The 14,729-nt window shown below is 40.9% G+C and overlaps 2 protein-coding genes across 2 annotated transcripts; both read right to left on the bottom strand.

The window, feature by feature from the left end:
* Positions 1 to 2,137: 2,137 nt before the first annotated feature.
* LOC128727638 (probable RNA methyltransferase CG11342) lies at positions 2,138 to 2,887 on the bottom strand. Its single transcript, XM_053821568.1, has one exon. The coding sequence runs from the start codon at positions 2,885 to 2,887 to the stop codon at positions 2,138 to 2,140; it is 750 nt and encodes a 249-aa protein (XP_053677543.1).
* A 547-nt stretch (positions 2,888 to 3,434) lies between these two features.
* Positions 3,435 to 14,081, bottom strand: LOC128725677 (protein turtle). The gene is made up of 10 exons (XM_053819437.1): positions 13,613 to 14,081; positions 13,398 to 13,522; positions 12,151 to 12,433; positions 11,835 to 12,076; positions 10,847 to 11,117; positions 9,863 to 10,717; positions 9,680 to 9,760; positions 8,779 to 9,192; positions 8,240 to 8,306; positions 3,435 to 8,012 (listed from the first exon to the last, which is right to left on the bottom strand). The coding sequence occupies exons 1-10, from the start codon at positions 14,079 to 14,081 to the stop codon at positions 6,284 to 6,286; spliced, it is 4,536 nt and encodes a 1,511-aa protein (XP_053675412.1). The 3' UTR covers positions 3,435 to 6,283.
* Between the last annotated feature and the right edge of the window lie 648 nt (positions 14,082 to 14,729).

The following is a 14,729-nucleotide window of genomic DNA, read 5'->3' as shown; positions in this document are numbered from 1 at the left end:
GCTGTCCGCTGAACTTAGATGTTCAACCTTTCACAGCTCCCTGACAAGGCCATCGATAAATGCCATCGATAAATGATCAAAAGGAAGTTTAACAGCAGCTTCATTCGTTTTAATAACGGAAATAGAAACGTGACTATCCAGCCAATAAACTGTCCTGCATTGTCCACTCAACAATTGGAGTGACGTTCCCCATAAAGTCGATCCTGAACCATCTTCTTTGAGCTCAGAGTGTCATATAAATCAAAGACATACCGAGGCCTGTTCCACGTTCGCACCCAATGCTAAACGCCTATAGATAGTTGGGCCACGAGGTGAAAAACAACGACCAATTCGCCCTTCAGGACATTTGAGTGCGCGGAAGTCCTGCGGCGTATCACACAGCGTGCCAAAATCAAAGTTGGGTCGTGCTTCAGAAAGCTCGCTGGTTTGCTGTTGGAAGCATTTTATTGTTATCTTATCTGGGGAAACATTACCATTCGAACTTTTTCATCCCAAGCACAGGCATGACCACGCGATTTCCCCTTCCGTTCTTCGGTCATGCCCAGCTTGGAATATGGTTCCTTCGAAGGCAACATCGGAACCGCGCTAAAGATGTTTATCGTAAGTACCGCTGTGTGAAGCCCTTGGAATGTGAGTCTGCTTTCACTAGACCTAGTGCACATGCTGCATCATTCCGACAACAATAGCGATCCTCCACTGGGCTTTTCGTTTAGTTGACCTGAAGAAGTGTGACATTTGATTTTCTAGCGATATGGCTGCATGCTAATTCAATCTAGTTTTTTTTATTTAATAAGCTACACCGAGCGACATCTTGCAAATAAAACGGAATGAGTGTGAAAATTCTAGTCATCAAAAACGAAGCTATGGCTGACGGAAGTGCGGAAAGAAACATATATAACATAGATGCGACCACAATGTTTTCATAGCTCTCGCCACACAAACAACCAAATCGTTACGGCTCAAGAGGTTCTTTACATTCGTAATTAGCCCATTATTTTTGCCCCTAATTCCAATTGTAAGTGTCAATAAACACGTGCGAGTTGTTCAAAATAAAGCGTATCCATTAGCGAAACGGGATTTCCCTCGAGTGGATGGCTACAGCAAGGCAGAACCGTGAATCGTGATCATGAATTTTGATCGAAATTCCACACCGCAGAAATCAACCCCCTCTACCCATTCCATGGAAACATGTCCAGGGGCCACACTGAGAACCACACCATGTGCGATAAATCCCACTCCTTAGACCGGCGGGCCGAGTCCTTTTTCCCATTTTCCAATCAACAAGTGTGCCAGTTCAATCGACGATAGAGAAATCCTTTTCCACTGTTGTATCGCGCCGGTCGCGATGGTAGGGTGGAAATTTTTAATGGACGCTTTCTAAACCATTTGTGCAAAAATGACAAAAAAATAGACGCCCGATTTAGGATCGATCGTGTCGACGCATGCCTTCGCATAAAAAGAACCTAATCAAAGAAACAAAAAAAAACATATCTAAATTACTTCCGCTAATTGCTTCCAAACCAATGATCATTTCGAGCATTCGTATAAATGAAGACCTTGGCCATGCTCATGGAATAAAATTTTCGTATTTCTGAAAGTTTATACGATTGCAATGGTATTTTAAAAACATGCCATTAAGTGTTACGCGATGTAAATTACAGCAACATTGTTATCGCATGGAAGACTGACATTTCTACAACTAATCAAAATTTGAAAATTTTCCCAGAATCCCAAAAATATTTAATGATCAATTTATTGTTATTGTTATTTATTTACAAACGGCCTGGCCGTATTTAGATTTGAATTATTTTTTGTAAGCTGAAAGGCATTTCCTCCCAACAGCTGCAGAGAGCCTTATCCCGGGCTGACTCGGTTAATGATCAATTAAAATAGGCAAGCTCTTCGAAACTAACACACATTGCTGATATTTTTCTCATTTTTCATCTTTTTTTACTGTAACTCATGTTTTATGTCCTCTTTTTTACCACTGTGAAAGCTCGATTAAAAGCTAAGACAAGCTCACAAAAAGCTTCCTTATAAACTGTTCTACCGTAAAAGGCCCATATTTAGTACGGCCTTTGTACTAATTTTCGGATCACATGTACGCATAAACTTTCCTATAAAGCGTATACAGTGATCATGAAATATATTTTTTCTCAAAGAATATTAACTGTCTGTTGAATTCGTTCTTCTCGGTGCTTTCTCCCAGAATTTTAAACCCTTTGCTTTGTATATAGGTTTTCACGTACTTCTCCAGCATACCTCTGCCTCCTTTCCACTTGAGCTCCGCGTATTGCGGATAGCTTTGTCCTGTAGCTCGCTTCAAACGTCGAACATGATCACGATACTTTTGCCAAGCTTGCAGTTCAAGGATCAGAAATATTCCATTTGCGCAAATGTAATCCAAAACCTTCCGCAGACCCATGTCCCCGCCATTCAGATGCACATACATGAGGACCGAGAAGCAGCAGATTACGTCGAACCGTTGTATTCCCATTCGCGTCAAGCAAAGCTTAATTAAATCTTCAGTTCCTGGTTGATCGCACTGGGCGATGTTCATCACGTTGCCACAAATAAATTCCATATTGGGGAAACCGCGTTTCGCTCGTTCGCACAACTTATGATCTAAATCTAAACCCACGGCACGAACATTGCCTACCTTGGTCACTTCAGTGAGAATTTGGCGTACTTTTGCCGTAAACTGTCCGGTGTTACAGCCGATGTCCAGCATATGTATCGATCCGTCCTTGAGTGTCAACCTATCGTAATGTTGGGCAGTCCAGAGCTTTTCTAAATATTTTCGTAGAATCTGGGATCTACTATCATCTGACCGGAACTCATAGTAGTTGTGATAATTCCCATTTTTTATTAGAGTACTTTCCTCCATAGTTGTTTACACATGTTTCAACCACGCACTAGCCGAACAGCTGCTTTTCGACAGCATCCTGTCAACACACAATCACCTGCAAAAGGCTGACAAAGTTTCAACCGTTACTCACCTTGCTTATGGCCCTTACAAAAGAATCAATGGAAAATATACAATTTCATTCCAATGAAAATATTACACATTGAATGAAATTTGTTTGAAATCGCATGATATTGGAGCTTAAAAATGCTCTTAACAGTTTATTAAACAAAATTTACCTTTAGTGCTATTTGTGCAACTACTGTAGCTGTCATTTAACCTATTTTTTGTTGTCAAATGCACGTCATCGTTTTTCAATATATTTAATGATTTTATAGCACATATAACAGCTCAAATAAAAAACCCATATTTCTTAATGATGAATTCAGAGATTGATTTCACTGTAGCATCTGATCAATGGAATTCCAGCCCATGCAAACTGTGTCAATAATTATTGGATTGTAAAGCAGATTAAATTAACTCTTTACTAGTTACTAAAAAGATGAAAACAGTGCTCCGCAATTTACTTTTAGATTTATTTATTTTCATTACAAATCATACAATCTGTCTTTTTTACGTAGAATTAATCTTCTAATGCTGATTTTATAAATAAATAAATGCATTGCAACAATAAATTAATATCGATCTTACCAGTCACAAAATTCTGGAACGTAAAACGAACTGCTTTAACTTATTTGCACTGTTTTTATTAGTTTGTTTGCTTTAACTAACCGCGTATTGCTCTAGGTTGGCTCTCACATTTAGAGAAACTTGCAAAATTTATCTCAATTTCAACTGTAGGTTCGAATACTGCGACAGGAGGAGTTTGCAAGCGTATTAAACGAACCAGTTGTTTCGCGGAAAGTTCTAACTTAATAGGTTTATTGAAAATTATAATCAGAATTTTTTTTGGCTTTTATACTTTTAAATTTCGTTACATATTCAATAGCATCCATTTTCTAATCCGATAATTGTTATTATTTTAAGTGTTTCTTCTAAACCTTATTCGATATAAACTAGAAGCTAATGGAATGTATGTATGTCGGTTCTGTTTCCTCTATACTTGTTATAGAAAATCATACGAGAACAAGGAATATGTACAAATTACGCGATTAGACGATCTGTGTTATTATGTGTGTTTTTTGCTGTGTTGTGTTCTCTACGATGCTTTTAGTCATAGATCGTTTTCATATGTCCAAAATCATGTTAGCCAATCGTTTTGTAAGTGTTATATCAATTGCTCTTCATGTCGTGGAAATATCATTGATTCTCTTATCAATAATCAGCGATGTTACATAACCCATCATCATCATCACGGGTCTGATGGGTATTGATCCATGCTTTCCCGCAAGTACGTCGACTTACGACGATTTTGTTTTACTTTCATAAATTAAAACGCCCGCCGTATGTGAACCCTGAAACCAGTAAAACGTTTTCGTGAATCTGTTGCAAATATTTCAAATATTCTTTGAACTCAAACAAACAATTTAATGCAACCCGGCATTGTTATATTCACCAAATCCAGCACAACTGCGGAGGTTCTTTTAACAGAAACCCATGAGAATCGTATGAAATGACGTGTTGAAATCATTTGTAAACATGTTTTTTGTTTGATTTTTTCATTGGTTTTGCTCGTACAACTATATAACGTAAAGCGGTGCTACCAAGATATTCTATTTCGCTTAGTCTCGCGCAATTGAAAAAATATACGAAATATAACGAAAATAAATGCTTGCTTATCACGACAGTTCGATGTCTCGTATAAATATTTTAAATTACGTAACAATAAAAGAAAACAAATTGCAAACAAACTCAATTATTTGTATAATGCTCTGTATAACTAAAGTAAATAAAATGTACCCACCAACAAGGTTTACTTTGAATGAGATTGATTTGCTTCTTGCGCCGTAAACATCCGTATTGCCAAAGGCTCTTCGCGCACCTAGTGGACTGTCTTCCTAAAAACACATGTTCATTACATGGCCCTTAAAAGTATTCTTTTATCTTGTCCGATGTCCTATTGCCTATAACTATGTTGCGCATAAAAATAAAAGCACTAATCAAAACTTAATCGTATCAACTATACGCATCGTCAATTTTTTCTCTTCAAAATCACACGATCATGTTGCTTCCGGATACAATATAGCGTCCGTCGCCCACGCATTCCGATGCCGGCGTTTGGGAGTTATAAGAAAAGCATTAGCTCTTCTTACTCACTTCCAACTTTACCTTCATCTGCACTCTTTTTTATAATTTGGAATTTTTTTGCTAGTTTAGAATGAATGGCTTCCTTCCAATACCGGCCAACTGAAGCTGGGAATTTCCGACACCAGCTAGTCAACAATAATTGTATTCATTTTTGTATTTGTTTGTTTGTTTCTTATCATGTTTGTTTCATTCACTACTACCATCATTGACCCCACGGCATATGCGCAACGACATCGATGTCTTTGCATTTGCGACTACTAAGCTACTGGATTATATCTTACTTATAACCTCTTATGTACTAGTACGTGTTGCTTTGTTGTCTTGTGTCGTTCGTTATATCATTCATATGTTTTGTTAGTTTTTTTCGCTTTTTCTGCTTTCTTTTTATCTTCTTTTTGTTTTATTCATCTGAGAAGGTGAATATTGTTCGAATTGAAGAACATATATACTAATTATGTGGTTACCTAGTTTTCATGATCTCATGTCCATTTTAACCGCTTTCCTATGTGCAGAAATTTGTTTTATTTTATCGCTTACAAATGGTATTGTTCCATTTAAGTTTTTTTCTTGTGAAATGAGTGACTTTAGTATCAGTAAAGGTGAGTGTGCTTCTATACGTGTTCTGAAATAACATTTTTGTTGTTTGCTTTCCCACTGCGGCAAATCTTGATTTTTTTTGCTATCTCTCTTTTTATCTGTTTCTCGATTATATTTCAATATAGTTACGCCATCGTATATGTTAAGGATTTATCGTTTTCTTTATGCTTATTGAAAATATTGTTGGGTACTGTCCTGCAGAACAGCGTGGCATTTCTTGTATGTTTGCTTGTAATACATCAAATCACAAATAAAAAGCATAGGCTTTCAACTTGAAAATAGAATAATAAACTAACATACCCGAAGAGAATTTTGCCTTACCAAATAGTATTGTTGCTATTGCTTTGTGCAGCACCTTCCAGTACTCATACAAGGTTTAATTTGAATAACGTAAAACAACTCTGTATCGGGAAACACCCATTGCATCAATCATTTGAATCTTATTTACCCATTGTCCAATGCCAGAGATGTTGCTGTAAACGACGCACGATTGGCCAGCATTTTGGAAACATATACTTACTACCAACACAAAGAAAGTGTTTGTCCGAAATTACAAATCAAAGGAAGTGTCACTTAGCAGGCACTCTCGAGCTCCACTGCACTCGGTCTACTAACGGCCTGCAGCTGCTGTCGTTTGCGGTACTCGTAAAACTCCTCCTTCATAGCCTGAACACGTGCATCGATATTGTCGTACCGTGATTGGCCGCGTTTTCTGCCGCCACTCAGCGAGGATACAACGCCAGCCAACCCGGTAGCACTCCACAACAGGTCGCTCGACGTCGAGGGGAGCGTCATCAAATGATGAAAATCGTCACGGATCATGCCCGTCGGAGTAGAAGCCGTGGGTGTGGGCGTAGATGGATCAAACTCGTAGTGACCATCAACGCTGCCAACGTCAGCCGTATTGTTGATATTAGCCTTTTCCGAGGCGATGTTTAGCCTTGTGATTAGCTCCAACCAGTGGGACATCGAGTACGGTGGATTTTCAAACCGACCTCCACCGATGGACAGTGGCGCTGCGTGATGTAGGCTTGGTGGAGGCGGTGGTGGCCTATACGGTGGCAGATAACGCCACTCACGCAACAAATTGTGGCTCATACTCGCAGGTGCAGTAGCGCCTACAACGGTGATATTGCCGTTCGGTTGCGTATTGCTGGACGTGTTTTTGCTTCCAAAGCCACTCGAACTAGAATAGCTCTGAGGCGAGTTTTCCAGCGCTCCACCGGCTGTGAGTGGAGTTGTGCTTAAATTTAGATTCAAAACCGGCGAGCGTAGCTCCGGAATGGCACGGCTCAAGCTTCTTGGCATGCTCCGAGTGTGGTATCGCGACAGATGCTTTGCACGATTGCTATATGAATAGGTGCCTCCGGTGGCAGCTCCAGATCCGCTGTAGTATTCCCATGGTACGTTCTGATATAAGTTTTGCTGGTTTGCAGGTTCCTGCAGCGACGGCCGTATGCTCGATTGACCATAATAGTAAGGCAAGCTGACAGGGACGTCTGACACTGGTATAAACCCGTGTGATGGATGATGATGGTGGTGATGATAATGGTGGTGGCTTGACGACATATTCTGCAGACTTTGCAGCACTGGCAGCTCATGATTGTAATACCGATGCATTGAATGAATGCTCTGTGGCGTCGGAAAAGAACGCTCAGCTGAACTGAGATGGTGGACCGAGCTGAGATCACTGAAGTATAATGGTGACCAGGGGGAATTGACTACCTGCGGGCTAGAAGTGGCCGGCGAGCTGGCGATAACCTTAGATACTCTAGACGGGGTAGTATAGATCGTTTGAGCCAACGTGGGCGGTATGGATGCTGCGTTGCTTATCGAGGAGATCATCAAGTTGTTTTCTGGTATGGTGTTAGTATACAGGGATTGCTGAGGTTGCGCCATTTGCATCCTACCTTCAACACGAGAAACTCCACGGCCCCCGAACGCAGCTTCCATCTGTAGGCTTAGTTGACTCGGGTATGAGACGAGCGGCCGTCGCCAGGACGCCTTCGTGAGTGAGGGAAGTCGCTTGGGCAGAAAGCCTCCATCATCGCTGCTGCTGTACTGCGATACGATGCTATTGCGCAGCGACACGATGCCATCCACAAGATCTTGCGACAACACAAACCTTCCATCGGCTGCGCGATGAATTTGACCTACGTTCATCGATTGGTCGCCCGTTAATTTATTCGAATATATAGAATCACAGTTTTGACAACGTCCTGGTGGCCAAATCCAGTGTAATATAGCTATCAGTATGTTTAGGCCGGGTATTCGGCTTGCTTTGCTTTCTCCTTGCATGTATCTAATCCACAAGAACGAATAAAGAAAGACAACAACAAATGAAAAAATATTAAAAATAAGTATGAGAAAAATGAAAAGGAAAAATTACAAATTGCAGCAATACTATTCATTCAACGTTCATCCATTATTTTACCTCAATGTCTATCTTCAAAGGTTAGGCATGTTTGAAAGTAAAAGAAATAAGTCTTTGGATAAGAACCGCGATACTTAGTAATGCATGAGACTCACCTTCTCAATGGTATTGGTTGAGTAAGTGCATTTCTATCCGTAATCCTCGCCGTTACCATGTTGAGTTCTGCAATCGAATAATTTCTATCCATTAAAAAAGGAGGTAGTATCGAGCCATTCTTATAGTCTCCTTCAATCTCAGGTGAGTAACTGCATTGAAGGAGACTGCAAGAAATGGATTGCTCGTTTTACTATATAGAGACGTTAATAGCTGCACTCATCAAGGCGTATACCCATGAATTCGCTTCATGCGTTTCAATATGTTTATTCCCTTTTGGTGGCGCTATGCTACAAAGCAACCAACCAGGGTATACGAGGTATACTTTATTCATTTTGTTTAACCTGAGCAGCATTCGCTGTCGAAAAACACAATGCAACTAAATTGACTATGTTTAGTAACTATAACTAGGTTAGCTAACAGCACTAAGGAAAGAGGATTATTTTGCATAACCGTTAGATTTTTTGATTAGTTTCAAATAGAGTAGGACAGTATACACCCTGACTACGGCACTTAAAATACGATGTACGGCTGCGCTTACCTTTTTCTTGTTTTCTACGCTTACGCTTATTGCATATCTTAACGGCACAGATCGACAGAATGATAGCTACGATGAAGAAAAGTATGCCACCGACAACACCAGCAGTTATGGCTTTGTGTTTAACCCGCGCAGGAACGGGAAACTTAATTTCTTCGCTTGTTTCATAGCTCTTCAGAGAGTTGGCGAGCACTCGGAAGTAGTAAGTCCTTCCGCCTACCAAGTTTTTCACTAAATAAGATGTCTCTTCCGGTCGAATCTGGCCTCGGTTGAGTGTCTTCCACTGCGCATCAGTGCGGTACTTTATCGTGTAGAACTGCACGAGGTGAGCCCGTTCGAGCGGGACCTGCCATGAAATCAAGAATCCGTTCGGTATCTCCACCACCGTCACGTTTCTTGGCTGACCCGGCTTCGGACCTAAATGAGTAGGAAATACTTTAGTGATTTCACGGCCAGTCTGTGATGCTGTCGAATCTTAAAACATTAATTGAGCAAGCGCAATCTACATCTACGGGAAGAAACGATGAGATGATAATGTGTAAAACATGTACCTGTGGGTCGGAAGATTGGTGGGAAAAAAGTCGAACCAGTTGAATCGGTAGGAAATAAAATGTTCTTATAACTATCGATGTCTGTAAAACGAAAAGCAGAATAGAACGTAAAACGGAATGACAACAAACGAAACCTGGACGATGCATTGTGTGAAATCATTTAACGAGTGAGTGTTAGCTATCGTTAGGAAATGTGTGGTGATGATGCTGTTATTTGACTGCGTAATGTAACAGCAGGGTGCAACTGGCAGCAACTGAATGAAAAATACGTATGTAATGAACTCGCGAACGTTACAATGACAAGCAGGAATGCAGGCAGATATTTGGAAAGATGTCCTCTAAGGACCTCTTACCCAAGTCTTCTGATGCATGTTTGAATTCTTTATCGTTGGGCGCCGCCGTTGTCGTCGAAGGTTTCTTAGCCTTTTGAGCGTCTTGATGTGCATTTGCGATTGAATTATTATAGAAGAATTATTTTCAAATTCCCTTGACCGGGTTCGACATGTGTAAGACATGTGCCGAAAAGAGAAACTTACCTAAAGTCCGTATGGTTATTACTTTGCTCATCATACCGTCACCCAGCGCATTCTTGCCGATCACCTGAAACTCGTAAGTAGTTCCAGGAGACAATCGATTAATGGTGACCTGAGTACTGCCGGAAGGAGTCACGGGAATAGTGGACCACTCGGACACTCCCGCTTCTCTGTACCAAATCGTATAGTCCTGTTTGTAGTCTGGCCCGCCGCTATAGCCCGGCATCCACGACAATGTTACGGAAAACTCTGTGGCCGTTCCACTCAGATTGTATGGTGCATGCGGCTGCGTTCCTTCGATGACTAGCTGAGTGGCGGACACGATCGTGGCCACCTCATTCGAGGCAACACATTGATAGTAGCCGAAATCGGAGCGCCGTAGATTCTCGATCGTGATGTTTCCACTATTGATCCTGACACGATTTTTCTGCAATGGCTGCCCATCTCGTCGCTGCCATTGGATAGTTGGTTTTGATGTGCCATCTGCCTCCAGGGCGTCGCAATGCATCTCGACCGATTCACCCACCTTTCGCTGATATAGTGAGTCGGGCTCGACGGTGAACGACGGTGGTTTCCGTACCAGCACTTCCATGTGACCGGACGAACCCTGCGTTCCCTGGGCGTTATATGGTGTGCAAGTGTATCGCCCCTGGTGGTTTTGATTAACACGCGTGAATAGGAGCGACCCATTGTTCATTATAACTATGTCTTTCGTTTGATAAGGTTCCAGTAATCGTTTATCTTTGGTCCATGTTACATATTGTAGAGGAGGATTCGCTTTTATATAGCATTGTACAACACCAGCTAAACGAAACGGTAAGTATTGTATTGTTGGGGTGAAGGTCACTTTGGCAGGATCTATGATGGCCAACCCATAGATATAATATTTAAAAAAAGATAAGAAGAAGACCAAAGGTTAAGCCACGCTATGTGTAACGGTGCCTGCAAGTGCTTCGATAATGTCACTGCAAGTAAATCGACACCTACATTCTATATTTAAATAAGCCGAAGCACTTTGTGGTTCTCCGATGCCATTCGATACTTCACATGTGTATTGACCGGAATCATCTGCGCTGACCGGATTGATGATGAGCGAACCATCTTTGCGTATCGTGACCCGCGTCTCGAGGGCAGCAACCTCCCGCACAGGTGAACCTTCACGGAACCATCTTACTGTAACATTTCCCGGCATTGCCTTCGCTTCACAAGTAAACTGCACCTTCTCTCCTTCCAACTTAGTCTGATTAGTGGGCGGCACCTGTACGAAGGATACGAAATCTAAATAATATTGACCCAACGGACTAGATGTAGAAAGATTCACAGATGCTAAGCTTCTTCCGGCGGTATTCCACGCTTTCCGCGAATACGAAATGCGTGAACAAACAATTATAGAACAAACAATTTATTGCACACGCTAAAGGGTATACTGTACAGTGCTCTCATTCATAGAACAGCTGTTCTTATGATGCAACCAAATGATACTGTAGAAGAGAGTAAAACAGGGAAAGCAATCATGCTGCTGCAGGGCACTAGAGGAAGGCATTTTAAAAATTAACGCGTACAAGGAGCTATAACCAATATATCGATCCTTGAAAAACTGTGTTTACCTTAAACAATGGGCAAAGTGCGACGAGGGAATATACGATATCGAGCTCCGCATTTTTTTAATTTACAATACACTACAGCTGCCGATCCTGGCAGTCAAATACTATTAGAAGGAAATGTGCGATCGTGCTCTAGATACACGGAGAGGATAGCTAGCAGGTACGCGGTACACGTGACAGAAAGGAGACATTTAACATGGGTGTGATTATCGATTGATGGTGAAAAGATTGAATATTACAACAGTAACAGAGCTACTCATTACAACATTCACACACTTCCAAACAATAAATACGGCAGTCACATAGTACGAGGAGCGATACGGAGGTTCAAAATAGAGTTTTGTAGATTCGTTCTTAGTCAAAATTTTTACCATGATTACAGCGCCGCCCGCTATTATAACACGGGCAGTATGGGAGACTTGTCCCTCACCATTGCGCGCGATACACGTGTAATCGCCGATGTCTTCGTGCCGGATTGTGCTAATCCGCAGCTCGGTGCCGTCATTAAAGATACCAACAGTAGAGGACGGATCCACTGGGTTGGCATCCTTGTACCATAAAATTTCTGGTGTTGGTGTGCCATCTGCCTGGCAGTTTAATATGATAGAATCACCTGGAAAGACACGTGCCGATAAACGCGCATTAACTATTGCACCAATGACGATGAAATGAAGTATGTGCACTTACCTAAGTTAACATAGATTATATCTTCAGGCGTTACGCTAAACCTCGGCGGTGCATGGACATCCAGATGAAACCATGTACCATTCTTATGTTGTTTCGGAGGCCGATTTAGAAAGACTACTTTACACTCGTACCAGCCCTGATCGGACTCGCGTATGTCAGTAAGATTCAGTGACGCAGCACCGAACGTAGAGTTCGGTGGAACTCGAGAAACTCGCCCTTCGTATCCTTCGCCGCTGTGTGTTGGATAGCTTTCGTACCATATAAAAATGGGAATCTCCTGCCCCTAAAGATACCCGGGATACGCAAATAACAGCACAAGGAAACGAACGAATTAGCACATCATTTGACAGAATTCAAAGAGTGATAAATTTGTGTAGCCAGTTCAGCTGAGATTAATCATGTTGTAAAAACAGGTGTTGTAAAACGATTGATATTGATATGTAGGTGTTAATTATCATGCATATTGAAAGAACGAACAAACCGCTACAGCATCCATGAATCCTGAGCATTGAATTGACTGTCAATTAGCCGTTGTTTCAAATGTCCTAATTACCACAAACTTAATGAAGCAATTTGGAGCAGATATTTCAAATTTTTAGTTTATCATATTTTCGGATTTTTGCCGCTCGAAGCCTAGAAAATCTGCCTGGCAAAAAGCAAGTAAACATAATCTCTAGAGCATAACTCAGCGAAAACATTACTTCGAGAGAATATGGTTTAATTGGTTCATCTATCGGAACTTTTCTAGAAAAATAAAACATTCCAAAAACTAATAGTAGCATGCATATCAAATAAACACACAGATAATCCTAGTACGACACCTTGTATAACATCTCAGTATTCATGCTATATATCACGTACCTTCGAAGCATACATCAAAGAAAAAGAAATACGAAAATGCAAATGATGTCGAGACGATCATACACATTTAATTCAAACTAATTCATTATAAAGCAATTAAAGAACAACTACTCTGGCCATAGCAGCTCGAGGTCCTGCTTGTTTTTTGTTTTAATTATTATGTATACTGTGACATGATTGAAAATTGTATAAAATGCTAAATAGTAAACAAAAATATCAAATTGAATTCGTTGAACAAAGTGTGTGATACTTAGGCTATCGCATATGCGAAGGAACCGCTTTCGTTTCCTTCGGCATCGGTTATCTTTGATTGGCATTCTTTGCCTTTTCGATCTTTATGCAATAAAAAGTATGATTAGAAGTTCCGGGATCACTTGATAACGTACTTTTTCGCTCACCTTCTTTTCCCATTGCAAGACATAGGGAACGGGATGATCGCCAGGGAAATCCACGTGACAATTGAAGACGACGCTTTCTCCAAGGATCGCCGTAATGTGAACTGCATCTTGAGCTGTGAAAAGTTACATATCAATAATTATGTAATTGCTCCATGTCGCATTGTGTAACATGCACGTAGATGTAATGTGATTCGCGTACTTACGTGGATTAATTGTACAGCTGCCCAGCGTGAAATACAATACCAGCAAAAGACACGAAATCAGACGATTTAACGAATTATCACCATTTTGAACGGTAGAGTCAATCAGCGTTCTACGTCGGACCCGTGCACTGGTAGGGCCACATACCGTTTTCGTGGAGCACACTGAGTCTTCCTCAAGTTCATAAACAACTCTATTATTATTATTATTATTATTATTATTATTATTATTATTATTGGTATAATTGCTAGCTGTTTGCACTTTAGAATTTGTTCCGTTTATTGTTGCTATTTGTCTGTCGTCAAAGAATCCTTCGTAACTACCTCGCGCACTAGCTTGTCTAGCAATACCCTTCAAACTTGATAAAACATTCCGAGGGTCCGTTTTGGGTGTGGTTCTTGTGGCACACGATCGCGACCGGCTTAATGCCTGACACCACCGGAAAACCCCAGGGTCCACGCACATGCCCATGCCTCTGATCCCATAGTCACTGCTAACGTACCGTCTTCATGGCGCTTGCCTCACCTGGAAAATAAAAATACAAGGACGACCGTTTCATCATTCTATCACATTCTTCAACCTCCACAAGACAACTTAATACCAAAAATATTCGTTAGATTTGGATATATAACAACCATTTTTCCGCTTCTATCATTTGGCTAGCACTGTTTGACAGAAAATACAATTAAACGCTTGCTTTTCAGGCGGTATAACGTAACATTGGAACATTATTCACCCGAGCACCCCGGATCAATACAGATTTTGCACCGCGATACTTTATTACCCTGCACACGGGCGGGTGTGGCCCGCGTAATCAAATTCAAATCATATAACGTTTCCCATACATTCTATCGCACTGCGGATTATCCTTGAAACAACTATTTTCTTTTAATAGCAATTCTACCTTATTGGAAACAATCAATTCATTTTTGATATATGCCTCATTAGCAGGGCAGAATGGTTCATTCAGCAAGTGCATGGAATGAGCGCAGCCTTGATAAAATGTTTATAGTTTCATTTCTACCACATAAGCACATTTTAAAGAAACTCGAATGGTATGGGGACTAGAAAAAAAAACTCACATACTTCAGGATTTGGTAGAATCACATTCAGGTCGAA

This window comes from Anopheles nili, chromosome 3, assembly GCF_943737925.1.
Source record: "Anopheles nili chromosome 3, idAnoNiliSN_F5_01, whole genome shotgun sequence".
Taxonomy (NCBI): domain Eukaryota; kingdom Metazoa; phylum Arthropoda; class Insecta; order Diptera; family Culicidae; genus Anopheles; species Anopheles nili.
This window is presented reverse-complemented; position numbering and strand designations above follow the sequence as displayed.

Coding starts and splice junctions, on each gene's coding strand:
- LOC128725677 (XM_053819437.1), bottom strand. CDS start 14,081: ATGGGCATGTGCGTGGACCCTGGGGTTTTCCGGTGGTGTCAGGCATTA. Junction 11,118..11,834: donor CGGGCGGCGCTGTAATCATG/GTAAAAATTTTG, acceptor TCCTTCGTACAG/GTGCCGCCCACTAATCAGAC. Junction 8,013..8,239: donor CAACCAATACCATTGAGAAG/GTGAGTCTCATG, acceptor CTTGTGGATTAG/ATACATGCAAGGAGAAAGCA.
- LOC128727638 (XM_053821568.1), bottom strand. CDS start 2,887: ATGGAGGAAAGTACTCTAATAAAAAATGGGAATTATCACAACTACTAT.